Source organism: Vidua macroura, chromosome 1 (genome assembly GCF_024509145.1).
Source record: "Vidua macroura isolate BioBank_ID:100142 chromosome 1, ASM2450914v1, whole genome shotgun sequence".
NCBI classification, from domain to species: Eukaryota; Metazoa; Chordata; class Aves; order Passeriformes; family Viduidae; genus Vidua; species Vidua macroura.
Genome location: NC_071571.1, coordinates 66,946,980 through 66,974,841, shown reverse-complemented (window position 1 = coordinate 66,974,841; position 27,862 = coordinate 66,946,980). Strand labels below are relative to the sequence as shown.

At 40.8% G+C, this 27,862-nt stretch overlaps 1 protein-coding gene across 1 annotated transcript; it reads left to right on the top strand.

Annotated features, from left to right (window-relative positions):
- Window positions 1-47: 47 nt before the first annotated feature.
- SYCP2L (synaptonemal complex protein 2 like) lies at window positions 48-24,802 on the top strand. Its single transcript, XM_053992205.1, has 32 exons — window positions 48-83; window positions 1,216-1,240; window positions 2,250-2,335; window positions 2,470-2,558; window positions 2,659-2,693; window positions 3,429-3,571; window positions 4,079-4,131; window positions 4,496-4,541; window positions 5,307-5,399; window positions 5,488-5,548; window positions 5,973-6,121; window positions 6,950-7,010; window positions 9,321-9,439; window positions 9,830-9,899; window positions 10,032-10,077; window positions 10,675-10,720; window positions 11,690-11,751; window positions 13,282-13,330; window positions 14,432-14,487; window positions 15,093-15,147; window positions 15,648-15,804; window positions 16,878-16,927; window positions 17,558-17,654; window positions 18,081-18,172; window positions 18,332-18,395; window positions 19,948-20,079; window positions 20,811-20,935; window positions 21,411-21,505; window positions 22,799-22,898; window positions 22,978-23,036; window positions 23,495-23,564; window positions 24,746-24,802. Exons 1-32 carry the CDS (start codon window positions 48-50, stop codon window positions 24,800-24,802), a joined length of 2,478 nt encoding a protein of 825 aa, XP_053848180.1.
- Window positions 24,803-27,862: the final 3,060 nt, after the last annotated feature.

Genomic DNA, 27,862 nt, shown 5'->3' with positions numbered 1-27,862 from the left:
CAAGAGTGTTTGTGACCGTCATCGACCCAAATGAGAATAAATTTTTGATGTTACTGCTTGAAGACTTCTTTGATTCTGCATTGGTATGTTTGTGCATTTAAGGGGACAGAAGGGTTGACTTTTTTTGGATAAGATGGCTATTGTTCACAAAGAATTTCCTGTTAGAAAATAATTGCATGGACATGGTGCCCTCAGGCTGAGCCTGGGATGCAGCCTAGGTGGTGTGGGTGGGCACTGTCTAGAAGTGTGCTCCAGGCTGGGGTCTGGCTGAGATTTGACACACTTGGGAGAAGCATTTTCTCATTTTATAGCTTGAAGTATTTGGTTTTTTTAGAAAAATTTGCAAGAAATACTGATGCATTTTTTAAATAAAAGCTTGTGAGCTGAAGCTCTCTTTAAAACCCACAAGTTAGTATCACTGAACTGCACTTCATGTTTGCTAAGGTGCTCCTGGCAATTTGGTCCTACTCTGTTTGAAACAGATTATTTAATTCTAAACAATGATCAAACTTACTTACAACTCTCATTTAGGTTCCAACTTTAAATATTCATGACTTTAAGGGTGTTAGAGGCCTAGTGATGTAACATTTGTAATAGGAAGAATGCTTTTTAGCTTTTTTCCCCCCAAGCTGTTGCTCCCAGTCTTGTTGCCTGTGGCTTACTGGAACTGTGTCACTTTGTGCATCAGAATTCATATCAATACCTATGGCTCTTTTCACGAGTTCAGCTAAAAGATAGTTGAGCAAAATCAAGCTTCCTTCTTTCTGTACTAACCACTTTGAAATTATAAAATACCCATTTATTTTCCCAAAAATTGAATTTATTTTGAATTATGTCTTCCTGCTACGTTTCTTCCACATGCTTTCACTGTGGAGGAGAAAGTGTTTTGTGTTATGGAGTTGTTTATAATTTTCCTCAAGGGACTTCAACACCCTGAAATCTCTGGCAGGAGTGGGTGCTTGGCTACCTTTACCCTCCCTGCATATTGTATGATCAGGGTGACCATATGTGACATACCTGGATCAGGTGGCTTTTTCTGATGTGGGTACACTAGAGTTTTATGTTATTCTGATGTGGGTACATACTGTTTTATGTAATTTAGCATTTGAAAGTTGTGGGGGTGAGGCAGGCGTACATAAACAGCTTGGCACTTTGTGTACTGCAGTTCTTGGATGGTGTTGTGCTAGTGAAGGCTTCTTTTACTCTTTCTGTCAGGTGATTTGCAAATGCAGTAATGAAGGTCAGTATTTTTTTTCCTTCCATTCCTCAATATCATGAATATTAATCTTGGGAGCACATTTCTTCATTCTGCTTGAACTCTGTCTCCTTTCTCTTTTCTCTTCAGCTTTCTACTTCTTCCTCTCTGCAATATATTTTTTTTAAATTCTCCAGCTGATTTCTCTTCAGTTAATTTTCATTAACATTTATGTTGAAGCACAAAACCTTTCTCTTTCTTTGTGTTCTTGCTATGTACATGCTGAAAAATCTATCTCTGTTATCTTGTTTAAATGGTCAGCATCAAGCATTTCACTTGATCAGAGTAAGTGGCTTCTGAAAGGGGTTCAGTTTAGATAGTCTGTTCTTGTGCATCTGTTTGCTCTGGCATCAGATGTCATTCCCTTGCTGAAGGCAACCATCTCCATAGCATAACATGGTAACTCCTTTAGCCTTTTGGACTCAGCAGAGAGATGTCTGTCTCATTCATTTCAGCAGCAAAATTTTGTTTTGTAGCTGCAGCAGGTTTTACATTAGGGTTGGGGGAGAATCAGGTGCTTTCAAAAAATATCTATGTGACCAGACATCCAGGCTCACAATCCATGTAAAAATGAAGCATTGCGCTGTGGGTCAGTTAATGTGTGCTTATTTGTCCTTGTACCTTATTCTAGTGGGAGCAGAGTGGCACAAGCATCTTCTGGTTAATACCTTATTGGTTTGCTCTCTTGACTTTGACAAAACCTGTATATTCAGGTTTTCTCTAGTGGCTAGTAATTAGCTTCCCCTTTCTATTCTATGCCTCTTTAAATAATTACCCAGGTCAGAAGTTAGTGTATCTGGAGCATTTTTTTTTTTTAGATGGAAGATACCAGTTCCCCTTTCTATCTAGGATTAGATGGTTGGAAGCTTTGTCTTAAAATGAATTTACAGCTGGGATGTTTTTATTCCTTCAACAAAACAAACTCTTGTTGCTTCAACTATTTTTATATGAACACCACCCATTTCTAGCTGTACCTTTCAAATTATTTTTCTAGGGAAGAAAGAGCTAGTGAATTTATTTTTGCCTGAACTAGGGCGCCTAGTGACAGAAGCAAATCTTTGCTGTGCTCTGCATCTGGAGGTAAGATTCTTACTAGGAGGAGAAAATTGGATATATTTGTGTGAAAGTTTCTGTAGTTAGATAAAAAGATGTGAAATTATGTTATTGATTTATTTCCCTTCATTTTCTACCCCTTCTCTTGTTGGGGGGGAAAGGCCTTGAGGACCCTCAACTCTATACTTGACAGTCTCCCAAGGGAGGAGAGAAAGAAGTTCCCTCTCTCTGAGGAGATATGCTCACTTACGTAAGTGATTTTCCCCTCCTGTTTCTGTACCTAAATACTCTCTTCTCTGGATAAGGAGTTAGTTATTTCCATTTTAACTTCTGGCATTATGTTGTTTCAGGAAAGACCTTGCAAAAACTATACTGGAGGTTGGTGGTAAGAAGTTCTCCAGTTGACCTCATCTACTTATTTATTATAGATGAATTATAATTTAAATTATAGTTCCTCATCAAGGGTTGATTTTTTTTTTTTTTTTTTTTAAGGAGGCAAGTCAAATGTGCTTTAACAAAATATAAATAAAAAAGTTAAATGCAGCAATGCATTAGCTCTTTTTGGTTGGTATTAACAATGCATATCGACTAATCAGGCAGGCTAAACTGATTTATGTAGAAAAGTAATTAGGTCAGCTTTATGTATGTGTTTAGAGAATATGCTGGCTGTTAGTCTTAAAAAAATTAAATTTGAATTGCTTTGCCATGATGTGGACAAAATTTAATTAACAAAGTTAATGGCCTCTTGAGTGAAATCTTTTTTGTTTTCTCCTAATAATAGCACTTTCTAGAGTATTGCTGTGGTATATGGAATGTGGCCTAATCCTAGTGGGTTAGTGATGAGTTTGCTCCCATCCCTTTCCTGAGCCCCAAGCACATCTCCCAGTGCACTCGCGTGTGCCGTGGTTTGCAGTGCTCTGTACCTCGGTCTCGCTGTGCTGGGGGAGCTGAGGATGCCTGAGCCAACACTTGGCTGTTACCCTCCCCTGTTCTCCTAGGCAAAACCAAGGCTAGAGGATGGATGTGCCTGTGTAGTATAAAATGGCAGGAGTAGCAATGCTATAACCCTCGGTTATGCCGGAGGGACGATATTTATCCTGTGCTTATGATTACCCGGCAGATTATGACCTTCAGGTTGCCCTTTCAGAAGCACTTTGTAGGTTAATGATGAAAAAATGGAGGGATGACCTTGTTCACCACTGGTTTGAAGATAACTATCTTGCTGAAGCTTTCAAAGAGATCAAGGATCGAGAATTTGAGACGGTAAGGGTCCTTATTTTGAAAACAACATACTTGACAAGTCTGTATAGGGGCTAGATTTGGTTGAGTTAAGCCAGGGTGTCCTTGCAAGAAGTTCCTACAAAACTGATTTTATAAATACACATAGTTATTTGTGGATGGCATGTTTTACCTTTTTTTTTTTTTTTAATTAATATGGTAAATATTAAATTACATATTATTAAAATAGCACCTACTTTTAAGTTATTTTACTGATAAAAAAGTAAAAAAAATATAAATAATGCATAAATAAGTTATTTTGCAGGGTTTATATTTGAGTTCTTACTGGTCTTAAGTTGGGTCTAACCTTTTGTAGTAAATTGAGGGTTTCTTCCCAGTGGTCTTTGGCATTCCACTGACTAGTTTAAAGCTTTTAACTGGACAGTAGATGTTACACAGCAAATAGTTATTCTACACAATAGAATAACTATTTGCAAAGGAAATGTAGCCTGATTTTTTTTTTTTTTTAATAATGTGTCATTTGTCTTGAAGGACTGCAGAAAATTTCTTAATCTACTAAATGAAAGGCTTGGAGGTAAAAGAAGGTAAGCTGAGAACCAACAGAATAAATTGGTGGCATCATTACTGCAGAGGGAAATAAACAGAATTGTAAAATGTGTTGGCTTATATTAAAAAAGATATTTTACATCACATGTGAAGAATAAAGTTGTTTTTAAGAAGTAAATTTTATACATTTTTATGGTGATTCTTTTAAAAGTAAGATTAATGAAGATAATGAACCACTTCTAAAATACTGTAGTCTCTAGCTTATCCAAGTTTCATTTACTTTTAGAAAATTTTAAATTCTTCTTTGAACAATAAGATTGGTTACTAATCTTATTAAAAATAAAGTAATTGAAGTCAGACTCTAATGTTGAATGTATCATGTGAAGTCTGCTTTTCTTCCAGAGTCTATTCATTTCCTTGCATATCTGCTTTTGCTGACATGAATGAGGTAATAGCCCTTAAAGCTCTGACACCTTCCATACAGTGTTATGGCTGTTGAAATGTTGCTTTCTGTGGTAAATGTTTGAGGTGTTTTCCCCCTGCCTCTTTTTCAAGAGTTCAGTTTCTTGGAGTGTAGAGTATAACCTTTTTTCTAGCTAGGAAGTTGGCTTGTTTGTCACATAGCTCCCAAATTACTGCTGCTGACTTTGCTGTTGTATCAGACAAGTGATAGAGGCAATGCTTCTCTTCATGGTGATGACAGAGGAGAGTTCTAAAAAGAAACAGGAGGACAGGACAACACTGAGTCCTCTGGCAGAGCTGTTTCCAGACTGCCAGAAAACAAGATTAGCCTGATGCCCCTGGAGAAGAGTTGCAGATCCTGCAGTTTGCTTCACTGGTCTTCAATTAAATGAACTGTGGCACCATTCCTGACAGTCATATTGAATCAAACCCATGGAAGCTAGTTCCACTGCTTCTGGTTATTTCAAGCGCTCAGAAACGGAGCTTCCACAGCTTCTTTCCTGGCACAATCATGCGAGCATTTGCGCGTTTCCGCTCCTGTGGCTGAAGTAGATCCATGTCTGTGGTGGGTGTGGTTGGGTGAGCAGAGGGCTGGCACCCCACAGTGTGATCTGAACTCTTGTTTTCTGCAAGGTGTATGGATCTTTACGTAGGGTAGCACTTTCCAGTTTTCTCTCATGAAAGGAACTTGTGACTGATATAGCAGTTGTGGGCCTTTTTGGGGAACAACGGTGCCACTCCTCTTCACCAGGTGAAGAAGCCATCGGATGAGAAACTGGAGGAGTTTTGGATTGACTTCAACACTGGCAGCCAGAGTGTGACTTTCTATGTGGATTGTGATGAGGTAACAGCAAAGCCCAGGTGGCCTTGGGTTAGCCTAAGCCAGTGGCATTCCCTCAGCCCTTCTGACATGATGGCTTTGGTTTTCAAAGGGAGTTCTTTGGGACTCTGTGAGGCTGTCAAAAGAAAATATCAGCAGTTACAGTGTGAAGGGTAAGATTTTCCCAACAAGATTATCCTATTTGGCTGGGGGTCCATGAAGCACACAGAGTAAACCTAAAATCTCACCATCACCAAGGTGTTCCTGCCTATTCTCCTCCCTCTCTGCCTTGTCCTTTGGTCATCCTGCACTAGCTCTGCTTGTTGGACTGTGTGTGGGCCCATTCTGCACAATACCACCCCCCCCCCCACAAGCAGGACAGCTTGAGGTGTCAGTTTTTAGGTGCCCTGGGGAACAGAATAACCAAGACTCAACGGGAAAGAAATGAGCAGAGTAACTGGAAATGCATGGGCAAGATGTAAAACACACTTTAAAAATCCCAAACAATTACTCAGACATTTTTGGGTTAACATAAGAAGGTCTTGATCTAAAACAAATGTAATTGATTGTTTGTTTTGGTTTCGTTTTTTTACACAGAGAAAGATAGACAAAAGATTGTTAAAATTTTTATGAAGATACCCGCTGCTCTTAACAAAGTAGAAGCAGTAAAAGTCAAACTGGTTTTCAGTGCTGAGTTTGAAATATTAAGTGCACTTAGAAAAGTCCTGGGAGATGAAAAACTGATGGTAAGCTCTAATATGTGGGATTTTTTTCTTAACTATATTTTACACTGGACAAAGCCATGCAGGTTTGTGGGATTTGTGTTTTGTAGTTTCTTTATTTTCTTTGTCTCTCTTTACTATATATTTGTCTTCCCACTGTGGATTTATGACACTCTACATAGATGTTCTAAGCTTTGGCCTGGAAGAGAAATTAGGTGCTTTAGGAAAGAAATTTCAAGGTACTCAAATTTATGGTTTAAAAGCTGAAAGGTTAAAATTATTTGTTAATTAATTCCTTGTGTTATAACTTTTCCTGAATTTCTGAAATAGAAAATAAAACCTGTGGCATAACTTTAAGTATAAACATGCTCTCACATATGGCTCCAAGTGTTATATTGCACAGGATGAGCAAATTGTTACACAAAAACCTGGAGTTGTGCTGAAAAATACAAATCTTAGACTGACTTTGTAGATAGGAGTTAAAGACAAAGAATAGAGTGCTTTTAAAATCTCAAGATTTTTATTAGCTAATGTAAAAGACCATAAATTGTGTAAGATTTTTTTTTTATTTTTTCCCCAAATGCTAATATAGTAATTTTTTGATGATTTGTAATTCATCCACAGTCTGTGGTGTTTGCAGAAAAGCTTACATGACAGTAAATAACCATAATATAGTGGCTGTCTTTTGCCCTTAAAGGAGTTAAGACCTTTCCAAATGATAACTCAATTAGTATCCACTGATTTGTTGCTGGCAATTAGCAACTGTTAGTTTTCTATGAAGTAGCCGACTTTACTAGATAAAGACTACTCTTTTTAAGACCACTTTCACATAAGATTAATTCATACTAACAGATAGTTGAGTCTGAAGATGAGATTGTCCATTCTGGGAAGGAAACCATGCAGAATGAAGCAGGTGATTTTTTTTTTTTTCAATTGTGTTTTTTCATTAAATTTAAATATCTGTTTTCAAATTATCATTTTTACTTGTAGTCCACAGCTTACAGGTAACCTCCCCTAAAAAAAAAAAAAAAAAGGAAAAAGAAAACCACAACAAAAAAACCAAGCAATGCCCAAGCTCAGTCTTCTACTGTTTCTGCCTCGTGAGCTTGGTAATTCTGCTCGTGGCAGATGCTGAGTTCTTCTGGCCCAGGGAGTGCGGGCTGGGCACCATGGCCTTGTGCTGCTGGGGTGGCAGGGGAATGCTCATGGAGACAGGATCTGTGTGCTGGCAGGTGGCCTGCCAAGGCACACTTCAGCTGCTGGCTCACCTCTGAAGTGCAGAACTGTTCCTCCATCTGCAGGTTGGTGGGATGCAGCCTCCTGTCCTCCCCTCTGGCTTGCCTGGTTTCTGGTTTGGCCATGCCATGGGGGTGCCTTTGGGCTTCTGAAAGCACAGGTTCTCCGATGGGCCAGTACTTGCACCTTGGCACTTAACAAGCTCTTCTCTGTGCAGTGGGGTGCATATGGTGGGGCAACCTCTACTAAAGCTTCCTGCAGGGAGGGAAAAACTTCTGTTCTTTTCTGAACAAAGTGATGTACTAGTGAATGATGTGCTCCAGTCTCCTGTCCCCAAGTGCAGTGGATGATACCTTGGAGGTGCCTGGAGCTGTTGTGAAAGAACACCTGGGGGAGCAGAAGTGCTCACCTTTTGTGGGTACTTATTTGTGGGTAAAGGTGAGCAGCAGCCCAGCTCCTCTGCAGGAGGTGACCTGATGCTGTAAATACCTTCTACTGCAGGGCTGTCTCTGTGTGTGCCCCAGCTACAAAAGTAGCTGTCTGCCTTAAGGTAGGACAGGCTCTTAGCTGCACCTGGAATAGCATTTATTTCCATATTCTCACCACCCTACAGCCAGTGCTTTGTGTTTCTTCAAACTGGGCACATTAAGTTTTCCATTATCAAATAGTGGTGCTTCCTGTGCTGCTGCCAGTGAACATCTCCTGCAAGGCATCTTCTTCCAGGATCATCTGGCAGAATTTTATTATGTTCTAAATGCAGTAGTTGTTGAGGTAACTTGGAGCCTGAAGTACAGATGTGTCATTTCTGTGTCTGACCCAAAGGAAGGTCTAAGTCCTGCACTTGTCAAGAAAGGGAGAGAGTAACTCCTTTCCTTCTTATGCTCTGAAATTCTTCTGTAAGTCCCTACAAACTGCAGGTCACAGCCTTAAGGAAAAGTTGCTTATAGCAAAAAAAGCAGGAGGTGTGTGTGATCAAAATTGGTCTTAAACAGGAAACACTTTCTCAGCTCAACTTTGGTATAAAATTTTTTGGAAGGTTTTGGTTTGGTTTTTTTTTTGTTTTTTTTTTCCTGTATGGTGATCTTTTAACTTTGAAGGCTGGGATTTGTCTTTGCTCCAAAACTGGCTGTATTTCAGGCCTCAGTGTGATTACTTTTTGTGTGGATCCTTTTTTGGTGTAATTTACTTGACAAATATTTCCACATCTTCTAAGGCTGTGAAATCACAGCTCTTCCTAATGCTATCACCTACTGTCTTGAAAACAAATTAAATTTGAAGAGCTCTTAGGATAGCTAGCATTCTTTCTGTGACAACATTAAAAAGAAATTTTTACTTTCCTCTAAGTTCTTGTGCATTTCAGATCTCTCCAGGTGAATTCTTGAAAGAGCCACTTCCAGCCCTAAATGTCTGGGGCAGTAACTTCTTCAGTAGTCCTTCCCATTTCCTCCAGTTACAGCCTAAAATAAGCTAGAATGGAATTCCTCCAGCTTCTGGGATGCAGATGAGCTAGGAGTTCCTTTATCAGTGCCCACTATGGAGCACATGGAGGTTCAAGGTGGGCCCTGCTACTTGAAGCAATCAAGGAATACAAAGGGCAGAAGTTAGTTAATCTGCATTGAAACAAATTTTGCAGTGCCTCATAGAGATTCAGTGGAGGAAAACATAGGTGGTGGAAGATCCCCCTGCTTTCGTCAGACACAAAGGCTTGCTCCATGTCTTCCAGAGCTTAAGAGTCAATGTAGAAATATAAGTAGTAAGATGATAAACTTGCGTATCTTCATCCTGTATTGATGAGCCTATATGTTGTTTTTTAGCATTGCAATTCTTCACTGGGTACTTTGAAGATACTTGGGTTTGTTCTGTTAAATGTGAGCTTGGGACATGCCTAGAAGGTTGCACTGCTGCAGTTTACGCATGCATATGTGGGAATGGACAGAGTATGTTCAATTACTGTGATGACATTCTCACCCCTGTGGCTGTTCTGCAGAAACACCTGTGCCCTCTAACACACAGAGGAGGAAAGATCCTTCAAACTCTGAAAACGTGGAGACTCAAAAAGACAACTTAACCTCTCAGCACAGACATCAGTTAACAGGGACTGTAGCAGTAAGTGTTTGGTGCATGATGGAACAGTCCTTGTGCCCCTTTTCACTTCCTCCAGTCTGCTTTTTTTACAGGTGCAACTAAAACCTTCTTTCAAAGAAAACTGGTTTGTATCTCTTCAGCTCAAATACTTATCTCCAGAGCTGCAATTTTGGCAAAATCGCTTTAAAAAAAGAAAAAAAAAGAAAAACTTCTTGTAAGAGGACAGTGGGATGCTTTTAGTGAGAAACCCATAGTATCACACGCAGCTTAAAAGGTTTTTACATGTAGGCAATGATGAATCTGCCATTCAGCTCTTGCCACAGGCTGCCTCTAAAAAACCTGTTTGTAGAAACTCCCACTTTTTTATTGATCATATGCATGTTTTGTTCATGGTTTTATGTCTTCAAGCAGAAAATGGTCAACTTTGGTGTTGCCATGGTTACAGTGAGCCAGCAGACTGACCAGCAAGATGCTAACCAAGGTCAGGCATGGCTCCCTTCAGTACCTTAAGTCTGACCCAGTTGTCATGTTGAAGGCTCTGCTTTTGTGGGTCTTGCAGCAAAAATAGATAAAGTTTCATAGGGTAAAACTATAGTTTTCTTGCTTTCTTCAGAAAAAAACTCCGAAACTCCACTGTCAGGGATGAAAGCTACGCCTAGGTGAGTGTCTTGCAGACAGAAAGTTGCAAAGTGAGTTTTTGTGGTTTTCTTCTGTGTGTTTGTTTGGGCTTTTTCTTCCTTCTGGGGTTTTAATATACGTAATTTTGAGGTTTTTCAATCAATTATTAAATTGAAGAGTCTGTTTTGCCACCTAGGCATCAAGGCTGTTTGCCTGGAGTTACAGTACTTTGGAGTTGCTGAAAAGTTGGTTACTAGCTGCTTTAGTGTGGCTTTTTTCTTATCATGGATTTAGTCCAAATGCAAGGTGAGCCCACAGCTGATTTACAGACAGTTAAACTTCAGCTGTGAAACCTGAGCTTGCAAAATGTGAGATTGTTCATAATGGATACCATGACTTTGTGATAGATTATGTGAATTTGAATTCACCCTTTTTTCCCAGAGCTTTGCAGGAAAGGATTTCTTGTAGTTAAGGAGCTGGACTTCTGTAGAGCTATTGATTACCTTTCTTCCCTCTACATTAAGTCATTGTTTTGGTGCTAATTGTTCCAAGCTTGGGTTTTTTCCCCCCCACTTAATACTTCACAAAGGTTTTGGTCTTTAGATGAGCAGCTCCCTCACGTGTCCTCTTGTCCCCAGTGAGAAGCCCCTAGAGGAAGAACCTATGGATGAGCAGATAGCAAAGGTATGTGTGCCTTGGGGGTCCCCCTGAGTGAAGAGATGCAGGGTAGGGAAGAGATTTTCTGGTGGAGTTGGAGAAGAAAGCTGGGATGGGTTGACCCACTTGTGCCTTTGAGCAGTGTCCTGAGCCCACAGAGTGTCACACCTGATGTGCTGTGCCACTTTGCACCAGGAGTGAGCTGCAAAGGCAACAGCTGCTGACCTCATCCTAGAGGGGACCAGCCAAGTGATTCAAGCTCACTGGAGTTTATTCAGCACATACACAGCTCCAAAGCAATGTGCTGTGCCTGTGTCCAGGAGTGCAGTGGCGTGTGGGACATACTTGTGTGTCACAAGACTTGCATACCTTCCTGAAGGGGGAATATTTGCTTCCTGAATGGAAGCAAGCCTTGGCCCTCTACCTATGTGTTCATTCAGGTTTGCATCTGGGCTCTAATGACTCTCCCATGTAAGAATTTGCAGCTTGGGTAAATTACCAAGTAACCGAGAGTCACCTGTAGTTGCACTTGGAAAATTCTATTGGTGTGTCCATGTATTAAAACAAATAAGTCAATGCACTATATGAGAAAAGTTAAATTCCCAAAGCAATATTTTTGAGCTTAGATACTTATCTAAGAAACATTTTAGACTTGTTCTTGGGTTTATGTTTCCAAGTGCTAGTTTCAGATTTTATTTTTAAATATTTTTTACTGCAGTTCAGTTGTTTTGTAGCACTTGTCCACTCTACAGTGAATTCAAAGATTTTGAGCTACTTTCTCTCTCTCACCCTCTTGACCCCCCAGTTTCAGCTCTATGAATCCCATACTTTGTGGTAGGAAAGTACCACAGGCAACAGTTGCACCTGGAAAATTGTTGTAGACGAAGGAGGGAAGTTTCCTGGCACACTTTTTCTCTGCTTTTACCAGGCTCTAGAATCAGAACGTGACTTTAGGTATTATTGTTTTAGATCCTGCAACTCTCTCCTTTTCCAAAGGATGTTACCAGCAAAAAGAGAAACAGGAAAACGAATTTGGCCAAGAAGAGGGCTGAAGGCAGGTATGACACACAAGCTCTGTGCCCATGCAGGAACTGGTGTACCAAGTCATTTTAGACCTTTTATAGCACTCAGGGAGGAAGGGTGTCCCCATGGAGGGTGGCATGACTGTATCTAGAATGGGCAGAAAAACAAGTATGAGGCAATGAAGGGTCATAACTTGTCTCTGTAGGACCCTTTGGGTGCCCAAAGTGATAAAGATCTCAGAGGCTAACCCTAGCATGCCAAAGATGCCCTCTACCTCTGTGATATTATGTCATGGCATGTTGGCTTTTTCCTTGCCCAATCATAATCCTCCAGTGAGCTGAGTTCTGAGCTCCACCTTCTTTCACAAATATTTAAGTTTTCTTCAATATTGTCCCAGTTCCTTGGCATCATGGGTCCTAGGGCTTCAGGACGGCCTCTTTCTCAGTTTCTCCCCTTCCCTTGCACCCCTACATCTATCTGTTTGCACTTAAAGCTGAGGGCACTGCAGGAAGAAACACTTGAAGGTTTGGGGGCTGTATGCAGCCTGTGGCACTGAAAGTCTGCCTTGTTGAGCCCTCCTCCTACACTCTGCCAAGTGTTGTGTTCAAGTTAATACCTGCTGCTGGGCAGGAGGGCAAATGAACTGTGTGAGGATCTCTGCTCCTGTTCTGGGACTTCCATGGGAGTCCTGCTTCAGCCCACTGTTTCTTAGCTCAAAAAACCTCCCAAAACCCCCAAGTGCTTAGATGATTTTTTTTGACTGACTGTAGGTAAGAATAGGAAAAGCTGATGCAGGGATTAATGAAGTTTTTTGTTTTGTGCATTTTAAGACAAGTTGATGCAGCAAATACCGGTTTTAAAACAGGAGCAGCAGTGTAGAAGTTGGAGGTGAGGAACTTAGCTTGGTCGTTCTGCTCCCTCTAGCGTTTCGTCTGGAAATGAGCGTTTCCTTCCTTCGGGAAGCTTTGGCGAGGATCTCAGCTCTTTAGTCTTCTCATTCTTTTACTAGTAAAAAGAAGATGTACTGTATATTGGGCAGTTGTTGTAGTATTTTTTAGAAATAGTTACAATTTGGAGAGAGCTACAAAACTACAGTTAAGTTTAAATGTTGGAGGACATGAAAACAAGATCTAGGTGTACACAGAGAAGAGACTAGAGAACAAATATCAAATACTAGAACTTTCAAAAGGTAATTAAAAGGAATTTTTAAAATTCTTATGATGTTATATTTCCACTCATTACTGCTTCCTACCATATACTACTATGGGCAATGTGAGAACAAAATATTTTCTACATAAAAAGGGATAGGTTAATTTCTATATTTTGAATATTTCTTAAAAAGTTACTATTTAAAAAAGCAAAAATCAAGACAGCAAAAAGACTAAGTAGAAAAGGAGCAAGTATTTTTTAGAAGCTTAGAAAACAGTATTTTTAGGCATATAAGGTATCTGAGGAGAGGGGGCTCAGGAAAAAAAAACATGTTATCACCTCCCTATTCTTAATGGAATTCTATAGGGTGATTCTTCACTATTGTACATGACTGCCATATTTATGTTGACTTGCAGGAAGGACCCCTATGATTTTGAAAACTCAGACTCCTCAAGTCACGAAAAGGTAAATTTGAGACAGGAACTCAGCATCTAATGCAGTAGTAGCTTGAAGTAGGGGACATAAACTACAGCAGAAATGCTGTAAGGATGGACATGCTGTTATAGTAAGACAGACAACTGGGAACCTAAGATTTTTTGTTTTCTTTGTGTGGTGGAAATAGATTTTTTTAGTGGCAAGAATGCTCATCACTAAGTGAATTTTGTGGTAGGTAATGCATGATAACACCAACAGACATTTGAGCTGTTGCTTCAGTGAGGCCGTGGGATGTCTCTGACTGAAGGCCAGCCTCTGTGCTTTACTGAATATCAAAAGCAGATTGCTGAGCATCCACTTTGTCCTCCTAGGATAAGTAGAAGAGACTGAAATCCCCTTCAAGCTGTACTTGGCAAACTGGGAATCCCTGGTTAAAGCTCAGTCTTCACAAAACTTTTGTTGGAAATTCTGCTTGGCTTACATTTGCAGACTCTCAAAAAAAAAAAAAATAAAAGAGGGGAATAAAAATTAATCATTTTGACTGCTTTGAAACTTTGCCCAGTGTGGGATTCCCCAGGAAGTTGTGAACTTGCTCCTGACAGCTTCCATCAAGGTGGCTGGGCTGGACAAACCTTTTGGCTTTCAGCCTCTTCCCTGATGTGGGGCCTGTCACTGGCGCCTGCTAACTGTGAAGCAATGGGTGCTGAATGAAACACCCCAAATTTCTCTTTTATTATAAACTGGACATGTCCTGATCCTTGCTGCTGCCACTGGGTGTCAGCATACATCCCTGCCCCATGGCACCCTGCCCCTGTCCCAGAGCTGTCCAGGGGCCCTGCACCTTGCTTACAGTGCTGCTGCCAGTGCTGCTATTGATTCAAATGACATGTCTTGTGATGCTGGTGCTTAAAATGATCATTATTCATAAACCAAGGAAAAGAGAAAGGAACTCTGTTTAAGGTTCAGCTGTTTGTCTATTATAATTTATGACACTGTTTCATTCAACAAATCCCATTCCATTGAAAAGTGAAATTTCTGAGCAGGAATGATAATCCATTTCCCTTCTGAATTCTGATCTATTTTGAATATATAGAGTATTTACTGGGCTCTAAGACAACTCTCTGCTTTCAGGTTGCTGAAGCCAAAGGAAAGATTCTTGCCCAGAAAATTTCTTCACAAAGTCAGAGGTACAATTATACTTTCAGTGTTTATGAACCTTTTGCTATGTGAATAAGAGCTCATAACTTTGGTTAAGATCTTTTAAGTTAGGATCCAAAAGGCTGTGTGATTTTTCTAATACAGTAGTTCCTTGCTTAGCTAGCATATTATCTGTGGATGTTATTGATATCATTATTTAAATTAGTACCTAAAGGTTACTTGAGAAAATAGTGACTCCTGTCAATTTTGACAATAATATTTTAACTCCTCAAAATCATCCTTTCCTGACCATATGCAAAAATGACTGATTTAATTTTTGAAAAATGCTTAAACTCCCTGCCTTGCTTTGGCTGCCTTCCATTCACAGCAAGCTTCCAAGGACTTGCCACCTTAATGTATGCAGATTAATTTTTATTTTAAAAAGTGCTGATTTCTAGATATCCCTGAATTACTACTTTCAAAATCCAGGCAAAGAAAAAATTGGCTGCTGTATGTTCTTTAACAGTTTGGTTCTTCTGCTGAACTCTTAAGGGCCCCCCTGCCACCTCTATTTGTCTGTGCCCATTCCACCATGCTGTGGTGTGTTATTGCTCTGTTTGCTACTCTAATTTTGGGTCTTCGTGTTACTTGGCAGGACTTACGAAACAAGAAGCAGGACCAAGGAATTAAACAGTCTTGAGAGAAGGCAGGTGGGTTGTCTATGCTTTTGCATCCCTAGAGCCTTTGATAGTTGCCTATTTGAATGCTGTGCATTTCTACATGTACCAATTTGTTGCACCCATAAAGAAACTGAAGCTTAAGGCCTACCCAGGGCAGAGGTGGAAGAATGTGATTCTGGTGGCCTCTAAATACTCTGTCATTTTGAAAGCAGTGATCAGGATGCACCATCACTGCCAGACCAGCTAGTGAATTGTCTGTGTTACCTGTTCCCTGCAATGTGCCACTATTTTAGGCAGAGAGGGAGAGACAAGGAAGGAGGATACTGTAGAAACCCTATGCTGGCAAAAGGCATGCATCTGCCTCTTGATGTTTTTATACAGCTGTTTCAACAGCTGGCTGTGGCTGTTTTGGCAGATTCCACAGCTTTACATGCTGTAATGTGGGGAGGACGAAATGGGATAACTTGGTAGCAGCTGAAATGGAATGGCTGAGGGGCTTCTGAGTGAACAGGATTTAATTGCATCTTTAGTCCAGTTACAGGAAACACCTTTTCTCTGAAAGCAATAATGAAAATACAAGCCCTGGTCAGAGTGAGAAAAGCTGGATCCTTGACTCTCAGATACAGCCAATGCCAAAATCTGTTGACTATACCCGAAAAAGACCCAGGGTGAGAAGTAAATTAAAAGGTAAGCTTAGTTCCCCTACTGACACTTAGCTATGCCTGATGAACTGAGCTGTAAAAAAGTAAATGCTGATAATGGTTTGAAAAAGGAGAGTTTGGTCAAATCCTGGCTTTCCCAAGTGGGAGAGAGCAGGCTTGAGGCCAGCAGCAAGGGGTGCCCTATGGAGGAGATGCATTGCATACCCCTGTGCTCGAACTGGGCTCCTGTCTCCTTCCCAAATCGGGGTTCAAATGTCCAGGTGGACATTTGTCACCTAAACAAACTGTGTGGGTGCAGCCCTCTCTGTGATGGTGCTGAAGAGCCCATGGGTCTTGAGCTGATGGCTGTGTTGGTGCTCTTGACTGCATTAGGAGGAAGATCTTTCTGAAGCTACCACACATCCTTCCTGCAAATTTCCCCTCCTTACCTCCCCAGAAACATCGCTGACTTGGCAAGTAAACCCTGAAAATCCTCACAATTTGCAGACCAGGGCATTCTCCTTCCCTATTTATGCAGTAATAAGCCAGTCATCCTCTGAGTGTCAGATGTGATTATCTCTGATAGTATTCTCTGCTCGGGCCTGACCAGCAGCAGACCTCCCCTGCAGCCATGCTCCAGGGCTGTGCGCTGCTGTGACCACCAAATGGAAATCAAATTGTCCTAAGTGAGGTGGAATGTTTCTCTCCCACTCATGGAGAAATGATGCTTGCTCAGGTAGCTGTTGGATTCTGTATGAATTAAAAAGCAAAAGAAAGTTGAGCTTCAAATTATTCTTTATACTGGTTTCCAGGGCAGTTTTCTCACTCCAGCGTCAACCCACTGTCTTGCCTGGAACTGTCAGACAAGATGCTGAGCCTGTCTTTTTTTTACTTTTTTGGCTGCTCTGCATGCAATGAGTTGTGTATGTTTGAATCATTGCACCTGTCTTTGTTAGAGAAAGGTGTTTATTTGAAATTTAATGGAAGAATTGTAAAGTTTTATCTTGTGAATGGCTAGAAAACCAAAACTGAAAAGCTTTGCATTGTGACTAATTTGGTTAACAGGGTAAAGTGCACTCCTTACATTGCCAGTAACCAGGGAAGCTTTTCTTCTTGCAGTGCTTCCAGTGTCTTCTGCAAGTAGTGGCAGTGACTATGAGTCAAAGAAGGTAAGAAGGTGTGATGCTTTAGTGCCTCAGATTTAAAAAACATTGTGGATGTAAAATGTGTACCAATAAGAGAGAATTAAATAAATTGGTATTATTTTAATTCTCAAATGTTCTGATAGAGAGATTTGTCTGCTAAGTGCTGTTGCGACTCTATTGGTCTAATGGAGGAGATCTTAAGAAAACATGGTAAACCTCATAGAAATTGTTAAATGCTGCATATCAAATATATACATGTGTGTGCATATATATTTGTATATACCTATTTGAAACACAGAAAATCTGGGAAAAAAAATCTCCAGAACTAGTAGTCACACCAAAAGCTTTTATATTCCCCTGGAATGTTTTTCTTTCTTAACTACAATGCCTGTATTCTGCTTATAAGAAACAACATCAGATGTATATCTCCAATGCCTAAAGGGAGAACTTTTGCATGCACTGAACTTCAGAGCACAGGTCTTCTATGGTGCTAGATAGAGCCATCAGTATGTTAGGCATATTTTACGTATAGATCTAGTCTTAGTGTATTTAAAAAAACAAATCAATCATCCAAAACACTCCCTCCAAAACAACACCCCAACCCCTACTTCTGTAGTAATGTTTAAATAAGGCTTAGACTTCGTTCTGTTTTAGGAGGCAGAATCAAGGCAAAGAGCTCAAAAGGAGATGCTAAGGAAAGAAAGCACATCTAGCTCCAAGAGAGATGATTTACCCACAGTGAATCTTGCTGGTATTTTTATTTTGATCTTCTTCAGTGCATTAGAAGAGTTTTGATATGTGTGGGTCTGTACTTTTTGGATGAGCTTTTTTGGTGGTGGGTTTTTCTTTTTGAATTTGCCACTTTTCCTTCACATTTTTTCTATAAATATTTGCCTCGTGATATTTCATTGTGATGGCTGTGAGGGGTAGACCCTGTCCTGTAGATAGTCTCTTGCACAAGGAGAAGATAAGCTGGTGCTATTGAGAGGTGAAAGAATGAACTTAACTGACAACCACCAAGAAAACAGCCTTTGGGCTGAGTCTGAGCCACCACCTCTTCCCTGTGTGACAAGATAAAGGAGAGGATCGAGGGCTTGAGTTTTATTTTCTGTGTCATTAAATTGAGATAAAGGATTCAAACTCTATTGTCTGTGTCTTTTATTCACCTCTCGCACAGATGAAACGCTCTCAGATGATCTTGGAGGGAGTCCACTGCTACTTGGTATGTCTGCCAGGAGCCCTTCCAGTGACGTGGAGAAAGCCACACAGGTACAGAATGCAGTGCTTAGCCTCCTCCCAGTCTGCTGTCAGGCTACCTCTGCCTGAAACCGGTGATTCGTGTCCCTTTGTTTCCCGTTACAAGACAAGCCTCTGGCAGCTTGTCTGCAGGGTGGGTACTTTCTTATTTTGTTTCCTTTTTCTCCTTAGAAGTTTCTTGGTACAGCGGGCAAATTATCAAGAGAGGAAGAAAATAGCAAGCGGAAGGACTCAGGTTTGTTACTCTTGATAACACGGAAGAGTTGGCTAAAACCAGAAAAAGGTGGTGCCAAAGCTGTTATTTTCTTTCAAATACAAATTAACAGTGACTTTTTTGAGATTACTTTTTTTTTCTGAATTCTGTTTCTGTGTTTTGTAAATCATGACACACGGTGGTAAGATGATTTTACATATATTCCTGAATTCATTGCTAACTCTTAAAACCTGTCCTTGATTATAGGGGGACTTGTAGTGTAGATTTACAAGCTAATGACCCAAGAGACACACAAATGATAATTTTTAATGTTTTGAAAGTAAACTGCAACTTCAGTTTAAACAAAACAAGCATCCCTTCAAGTTGTTGATTTTCTTTATACCTAAGAACATGGATGTAAACCATTGCTATAAGCATTTGTTAAATGGGGACTTGGATAATGCTTATTACTGCTGTAGCTTTTTTAATAGGTAAGTGGCACGTCAGGATCTTTTTTTAAAATGAAACTGAGCTTTCATAAACTAACTCAAAAGTACAGCACAATCTCTTTGTGGCTGGAAACAACTGAACTCTAAGCAAGTCAAGCAGCAATGAGGTTGTTTTCATCCTAATAATTCTGAATGCTGATGTAGTTCTAAGAGTCTGAGTTACTGTTGTGACTATGGAGTGAGTCACTGAAGTTATGGTCTTGGGCAAAAGCATCCCTTTTCTCATGAGCTGGCTCTGTTTGTGTTCCCAATATATCTTTTACCTGCCAGCGTTTTCTGAATACACCTTCACTACAATAACACATCCATTTAATTTTGGGGGAAGATAGATGCTGAGGAGTTCATTTCTATCACTGTTTGCTGTACAGCCTCACAATTGGAGAGGAGTTGTTGCCATGCAAAGGCACAAGGAGGGTTATGCTCAGGAATTTCAGGTGTGGTCTCTGACTGCATTTGAACTCTCTGTGAACTCTAAATCTACACCAGGATGCTTCTTTTGGTCTGACTGTATGCCCTGTTCTGGGCCCCACCACCTTCCATTCTGCCCTATGGAGACTCCAGAAAGATAATTTTCAAACAGGCAACTTGCTGAGTTCCAAAAAAGTGCACAGTGAGACAAAAGAATGGGGGTCTAGTTTGGTTTTTAGCAAATTTTCCCTAAAGTAGAGACTGCAGCTTTGATTTGGATTGTTTAGATTGATTCAATATTCTTTTCAAAAATTTTCTTCATAATCAGTTTGAGAACTTGGGTTGGAAAAGGGAATGGGAAGAAGCTGGCCACCAGAGTTTTTGATGGCCAGAGTAGCAGGCCAAGAAAGGAAATTTCTCCATCTTTAAGATGGAGTCATGGAAGCTTTCCAAATACCTGTACAACACTAGGCAGGCTAGTTCCCTGCTTTTGCAAGGGCAGATGCTTTCAGGTGAAGACTTATCCTTTTCTGTGTGGTGCCAGACCATAAAATGAGGCTGCCTCCTTTTCTGAAGCATTGGTAATTCCAGTGGTGGTTTCTCCTTGAGCAGGCACTGTCATGTACCTCATGCAAAAGGACAGATTTCCTTTGAAACATCTTCTATTCTCTTTCTAGATATACTGAGTGGCACTATCATAAAAAAGCCTAAATTTTCTAGTTTGGAGAAAAATCACTTGCCCCCTGAGATTAACCCTACACCAAAGAAAATTTCTGATTCAGTAGAAGATGAAGTGGAGATCCAGAAAGGTAAAATCTGGTTGGTAATTAAGGTGAAGTGCTTAAATGCTTTCAGCTTTTCTTTTCTTGTGGCAGAAATCATAGTCACATGGAAGCTTAAAGAGATGTATTTGTAGAGAGGTCGACTTTTCCAAAATCCAAAAGTGAAAATTAGCAGGAGGTATTGCAGCACTGCCAATGGCAGTGGATACTGTAGAGTACTCTAGAGATACTCTACTGTATGTAGAGGTGTGAATAAGGAAATTTGGGTTCCACTTGGTCAGCTGCTCCATGACATCCACAAGTTCTACTCTGAGTATGATTTTCCAGAGTTATTAAAAAAACAGCAAACATAGGGGCTGGAAAAAAAAAAGCATGCAGATAATGGATGAAGTAACTGCAAAATACTGCTAACTCTGAGCACAAGAGGTTCAGGCTTTCCCTGCAATGTACAAGTGGAAAACAGAAGCAGTGGTGGCCTATTTTCTGCCTTTATTCTGTGCATTTGTCTCAGTATCTGTAAATAGCTCTTTGTGTTGCTCTACTGTGCCTATCCTTCCCTGCTGCTCTCTAACAAGTATTTCTCTGGGGATTTTTGAGCTCATTTCCCTTCTGCTTGTGAGCTCTAGAACAAGTCCCAAATTCCAGCTCTCTAACTGAAGTTGTTGCTCACATGAATGACAATCCCTTCAGTAGCAGGAAGGTTTATATTCCAGAATGTCTTCCAACATGATGCTAACTGGGTATGTGCTTCCTCCTAGGTCAGGAAATGGACGATACCCTAGATGATGTGTTTTTTTCTAAGGTGCTCCATGAAGATTTGAGTGATTCGGGAGTGATTTTTGCCTTTGAAAGCTTTATTGGCCAACTGAAGAAATTGTTCTGGGTAATGTGAGCTCTTTCCACACATTTGGCAATTAATCATGTTATGTTTATCTCAGGGAGAGTTGGTGCAAATATCCCATCTTTAGTTTGTGTTCAAGAGAAAGACATTGCTTTTGCAGCAGTGTCTGTTAGTCTGGAGCTCTTAGAAGTATGCTACAGAACTTATATATTCTGAGAAGTGTTACAGGGAAGGCATAAAGGAAATTTTATTTAAGTTTTTCCTAACACAACACTGCCCTGAAGTCACATGGGTTACGTCGAGGCTTTTTGGTGTAACTACTGTGACTGAATTAAATCAGATCATATCTGTAGTGCTGATGTGTGTCATCTTACTGCAGATTAAATTTTATTTAAAATGGTTTCTGCTAACATGAATTGCAAGTTCCTGCAGATTTCCAGGGAAAGGTTTTGCAAGCTAGACTTCTAGGTTTTGACTTGGGCCATTGCCTATCCCTAACTGTACATCCCATGGCTAGTCCCGGTACAAAAGGATTGAGATCAACACACAGGATGCCCTGAGATCTTCAGAGAAGAACTTGTCTGCCCTGCTGAACGAGATACATAAGTGCAGGTAAGTGGTCTGGTGCTGGCTGAAAACAGTTTCAATTTTGTGTCACTTTTGGTTGATAGTGAAAGCCAACCTGAGAGCTGGATATTGCACTTATGGTTTGTACGGCAAAATAACTTGTGTGTGTCTTTTTTTTCTTTTATGCAAGAAGAGTTTCAGAAGTATAACTCCTGGGATCGGTCCTAATTTTCCTGTAGGAGGAGAGGATGGGTTAATTCATGTAAAGCAAGCTTGAGTTAAAAACAGTTGATGGAGCAGTGCTTGGACTGACTTCTGGTTGTCATCAACTTAGTAGATTTCTATTTTGAAATCTTTTAAGAAAGAAGCCAGGCTCTGACTTGCTTAATGAAGTGGACAAGAAGAAAAGGAATCTCTCAGATCCTGAATTTCTTAGATAGGAGCTAGAGAAAAAAATAAATTCTAATATTTATGAATTTGGTATAAGTGAGATACTTACACTTACAAGTACAATATAGGATGTATCAGGCCTCTGTATCTATTGCACATTCACTTTTTAGGATTTAGATCAAATGGGGTATGAAATAATAACCTTTAAAGTCAAAAATCCCTGGTATTGATGGGACCTCCATGAGCAGAATTTGCTGTCATTAAGGTACATGGAGAAGTTTGAGTTCCAAAAGAAAAAAAAACATATGTTTTGTAGTGGAAGATAAGAGTAGATGGCAGTGAGATGCTTCAATGTTTGGTTGCCAAGTAAGTAAGTAACTTCGATCTAATTAGGATGACAGGATAGCGGATGCAGAACTGTGCCAAAGTTTTCCTACCTCAATGCAGCTGGGGATGGTGGCAAACCCAAGTCAATAAGGATGTTGCAACCACAACCCTTCTTAAGGTTTAGGAATTGCTGGCATCCTGTACATATCAAACCTAAGGCAGGAAAATTCATAGAGGCTGTTTGTATCAAGATAGAATCATAGAATGGTTTGGATTGGAAGGGACCTTAAAGAGGTCTTTAGGACAGGAAGTCTCTGCTGAACTCCCTGGAGCCTGGGAGAGCATGCAGTGCAAGTATTGTGCTGGGAATTCATTTGTATGCTCTGTCCCAGTCCTCTGACTGCTGTTTGGGACAGGCTGTTGAGCCATATTTATCTGCAGTGTGACTTTGGTGCAGCTATTCATATGCTCTGTGACGTATCTGAGAACAAATCTGCCCCATGTAGTTCAGCAGTGAAATTTTCTTCTGCCTCAAGGTAGATTTGGTGCTGAAGGAGTTGTTGTCCACCTTGTACAACTGCACATTGAAGTGACAAAATTGTTTCTGCTCTCCATCACTAGGCTGAATAAATTTGAGACCTTCCAGAAGATTGTTGTTGAAGAGCTTGCCAACCTTGAGAAGGAAACTCAAATTCTGGCAGCCATGGAGAAGGATGCACTGGTGTGTACAGCTTCTTGTGTGCCAGCCCGAAAAGGTGCCCCTTCCCAGGTAACAGGGGGCTTCTTTGGGGTCTTTTTAGGATTTCTGGAATGCGCAGCTGCTCAAACTGAATACATTCTGCAGCCAGCAAAAGGAAAGGTACGTCTCTGCCAGCTGTCCTGCGTGCTCACAAGTCATAAAGAGCACTGTTTAGGCTGGTGGTACCCTTGCTGATAGATGGGAAAGGATTCTAAACCTAGTATGGCATCTTCACTTGGTGTCCACTGATTGAGCTTTTGCAACCTTGTGAGGGTTTTCAATTGGAATTAGAGTGTAATGAGGGAACTCTGTATGGGAAGTGTGCAGGAGAGGAGCCTTGCTCAGGAGAGCTGTAGCAGGATCTGGAACAACGTGCAATGCACCCTCTCAACATGACTCTGTCTAGGGGTCAGAGAAGGTGGAAGGAGGTGATAATTTTCTGTATAAAAGACACTGTTGGTATAAATGCTGAGTAAAAACCTGCCATTCTCAGGTTTATTTTTGGTGGTAAATATATCTGTTCAAACTTCACCAGTAAGTGCTTAATAAAAAAACAGCTAAGATAATTTTTCTTTCAGAATTGAATCTGTTGACTCAGCCCTGGGCGAAACAGCAAAGAGTTTTGCCGACACTGTCCAGAATACAACGGTATGTGTGATACAAAAGCAGCTCCCTATGGATGGGGAACTGAGCTCTGGCCTGACTGACTGGTGTCAGAAGTAGAGAAAGTGAAACTGAAGTCCTGAGAGGGGAAGCCTTTGGTTGGCTGATTTGTGGGGCTTGTTCTTTGTGAGAGCTCTGGCTCTGATGCATGGAAAGTGTTGAGAAAGAAGTGTTTGACAAGGTGAAGAGGTTGAACAGTACTTGCCCGGGAGAGAATATAAAGACAAGGGCCATCAGGTAGTGATGTTTCTCCTGAGTTCATGTTCTTGGGCAGTTTCTGTGTAGTTTGTGACCCTCAATGCATTTGCCCTTGGAGTTACACATCCATGACAACCTGTGGCTAAGGGCTCTGCAGTCAAACAACACCTTGCATGCTTTCTCTCGTCTACTCTTTAGCCCTGCTAACTTCTAGGCTTGATGTATTCAAGGTTGATTTTTAAAAAACAATCTTTTTTTATTTAACTTACATCCTGGTTAAACATTCTGTTGAAGTTCTTAAGCTCTCCAGAGTCTAATCACTATTTTATGCCCTTGTTTTCACTTGTAAATTAAGACAAATACTTTGCTAACTTTGATACAATGCTTAGTTTCCATCTGTTCACCCCATCACATGGATGTGTATTTTTGCTACTGCTGCTGTTCCAGGTCTATGTGCAGATCTGATCGCTTTGGGAGTTTAGCATTTCTGCAGTAAGATTGATGGATTACTGCCATGTGTGGGATGCCATGTGCCTGCACTTCACAAGGCTGAGAAAGCTCCTTGTGTTGAAGGGACAACTATGCCTGAGGTCAACCACAGTGGACTGAGCCTGGGATTTTAGAAGAGATGCTGAAAAGCAGGGGCTTGTATATTTTAGCAGTTAAAGTTGGAATCCTGAGCCTTTCCAAAGGGAAGAGTTTCCATTATGAGCGTTGAGTTGCTGAGGGACACAGGTGCTCCTGAATAAGGACACTCAAAGAGCAGCAGGGCTGAGAAAGGAGCACTTGTGTCATGGGAGCTGCTCATCCTGAAGTACTTGTTCCGGGGTAGGTGCTTGAGAATTAAGAGCTGAGTCTAAATGTGCTTCCAGGATCTTTGCAATTTCTTATCTTGTAGAGTTTTAATGTTTGTATAAATTTTTGCAATGTTTTCTCTAACCTTTTTTTTTTTTTGTTCTTCCCTGCAGCATGAACATTCAGTGAAGAAGGCAGAAGAAAATGTGTTCATTGTTCCTTCTGACTAGCAAACCTCATTGCTCATGGCATTTGAGCACTTTGTATGCAGCATAGAGAAGATGATTCTGTGAAGGATGTTAGTCTATTCTAAATGAAAAGAGAGGCGGAAAAAGCATTATGTTGAGACTTTTTTTTCTTTGCCTAAAAAGAATATATAGTGCTGAGTGGTCCAGTTGTGACCCCTGCATTGATAACAAGTTTTTCTGAAAAATTGCAAGATTGGGTCCCTTATGTATCAAAGAAATTTAAAAAATCAACTAAAGATAAGGATGTAGCCACTAAATTGATGGCTATATTGGCTTACTTTGACTGTTCTGCTAACACCTTTATCAAGTGTAAAAGCGCTGAACAAATGACTCAAAGTAAAAAGTTGTTTGCATAGGATAACAATCTCACTCTTTCCTTCAAATTGATGCACTGTGAGTGTCTGGAAAGGTACTCTAGAGTTCTGTGTGCCTTGCATAGGACATGTTAGGTATAGCCTCTCCTGTGTGCATGTAAGTGTGGGAGCTGCTGGTTTGACACCATTGCCACTCAGTTCTGGATTGCAGAGCTGAAAGAGAGAGGGATCCGTTGTCCAGATGCCTGACAGCAAGCTGGAGACTGCAGAGGGCAAGAAATTCAGAGAACTGAACAGAAAATGGGAAGTGAAGCAGGAGAATTTTTTTTTGTCGCCAGTGACTTTTGGCTCCAGGGAGAGTTCAGAATACAGTGAACAATGCTAGGATTAGATGAAATAGCATCAGAGGTCTCTGGAAAGTAAGAAGCAGATAACCCATGCTATCCTCTGCTGTGGCAGAGTGTGACAGAGTTCCCCAGAATATAGTTGCTCTTCACAAGAGAGTGTGTTCTTGCAAAAACAGCATTAGTGCTAATGCACCTTAATGAATTTGTGGGAACGTGGCAGATTTCCAGGCTTTGGGTTTCTATCTCCTTAACTTAGAGAACCAGCCTCAGATTGCTGTATGGGTTAGAGCTGAGGGAATCCTCCCCTGCACAAAATGTGCCTTCATAACAAAAGCCCAAACCCTGACAGGGTTTGTTTCATAACTGAAATAGGGCTGATGTTGTTCCTACTTGAGAAAGTCACACAGGGTAGTAGCAGCACAGAGAACAGCAAGAAGCTGCTGTTGCCATTGTGTTACCATTTTATGCTTATTTCTTTATCTTAAGTAGTCCTGACTAGGGCTGGCATGAGCTGATGTTTTTTCATCCACATGAAGTTGCACTTGGTGCTTTCTTCCTGGGGTGGTTTAAAAGAAAGGAACTCTTCAACCCTGCCATTTCCAAAGGTTCAGAGCTACTGGTCTACCCCCCCTATTCCTAATGTGAAGGGCTGAAATGTTGGTTTTACATCCACTGACTTGTGCTTGTTTTTTTGAGGGCTGCCCCTAGTGACCTGGCTACACTGCATCCTCCTGCTACTCTTCAGTGTCCTTACAGCTGCTGTTTGATTCTAGGCTCTCAGAACACTCAGCTGAAGCAGCCATGACTTTTGGAAGATGAAGCCATAACCTCTGTGAGCAGCTGTGCTTTAGTCTGGTAAAACTAGTTTTGCATCTTGGCAACAGAGTTTTCAGCAGGTTCTGGTCCCACTAGTGTGGTGATATACTCTGATGGCCCCAGCAGTGTCATTAACTAAAACAGGCTTTAACATACTAGCCTGAATAATCTGATCCTATCACTATTCTATTGCCTGGATGAGCCAGGTCCTAAATTTGAGGCTTTCACTATTTGAGCAGGAACCTGAGGTTCTGGCTGTAGGAGTGTGATAAGGCTTGAACTGCCCTGTTGCTTCTTTTTGTGATCCAGAGCTCACACTGGTGAATGTAAAAGGATGCCTTGTGCTGTGTGGTTCCCACTCCTAAGTTCCAAGGTGAGCCTTCCAGTAATTCCCACATAAATGCCTATATTCCTTGCTTTTATTCCCCACAATCTGACTCAACATGATGGTGCAACCTTGGGCTATTGAGGTGCTTGATGTGAAGCAGACCTGAGAATCGAGATGAGCTGCCTGCACTGTGGCTGTTCCTGTGCAGTGAATTCTGCAAAGTCACAGAAACAGCGCGGAGAACTTGCACCCTCAGGGCACATGTCATCTCCTTTGGGATGGATGTTGCCCTATTTACCCTCTCGTTCATCTGCATCTCCAAGCAGTTTGCTGCCCAGAGGGAAGGTTTGAAATAGGAAGAGGATGAGATGGGGATGTCTCTGGTTTAAGGTGGTTTTTTTTTTCCCAAACTTATGACAGTAGTGGTTGTTTTTTTTTGTTTGTTTGTTTGGTTTTTTTTTTCTGTCTGAGGTTTTGGATGGATTCGTTGCTGTCTTAAATTCAAGCTAAGCATTTAAGCTTTATCAGCACTGTGAAGTAGTTGTTTAATAACACTTGTTTTTCTACATTTCCTCACCCTTCATGTGTGTTGGCACAAGGCTCTCTTGGTGTCTCCTCTAACTGTAAAAAGTTAGGAATACTTTTCATCCAAGTATCTTTGCTAGATAACTTAGAGTGCATTTCTGTATCTTATTGTTGCATCTCTGCATAACCTATAACTATAAAGCTTGGAAGGTGACCATTAAGAACTTCAGAGAGCATGGATAAAGGAAAAAATCAGGGTTCCTTACTTAGTAAAAATTGCCATGAGGTTGTATGCACTTACACTTGGTTTTAACTGTTTTATTGGAAAAGTCTGAACCCCAGAAGGATGTTTTAATGATAGGTATGGAGAGCAGACAGGGATGTCACACTGCTTAAATACCTTCTACACCTGCATTCATCTATCCCTTCATATGAACGACTTTAGCATTTGAGAGGCTCAGTGTGTTCTGGCTTGATAACCTGTGAACTGCCTAAGGTGAAGACTTTGGACTTTACTAATGGTCTTTCCATCTGTAGGCAGTAGAAGGGTTTTGCGAGCACATCTGGGACAGAAATTACATTTTTGGACTTTGGACAGCCCATCTCATACCATTTCCTGCACTGCTGGGTCAAATAAATATGTTTGACCTTAAACCTTCTGAAGGTCTGAAGTCCATTTGGTTTCTGCAACAGATGTGTAATTGGGTTATCC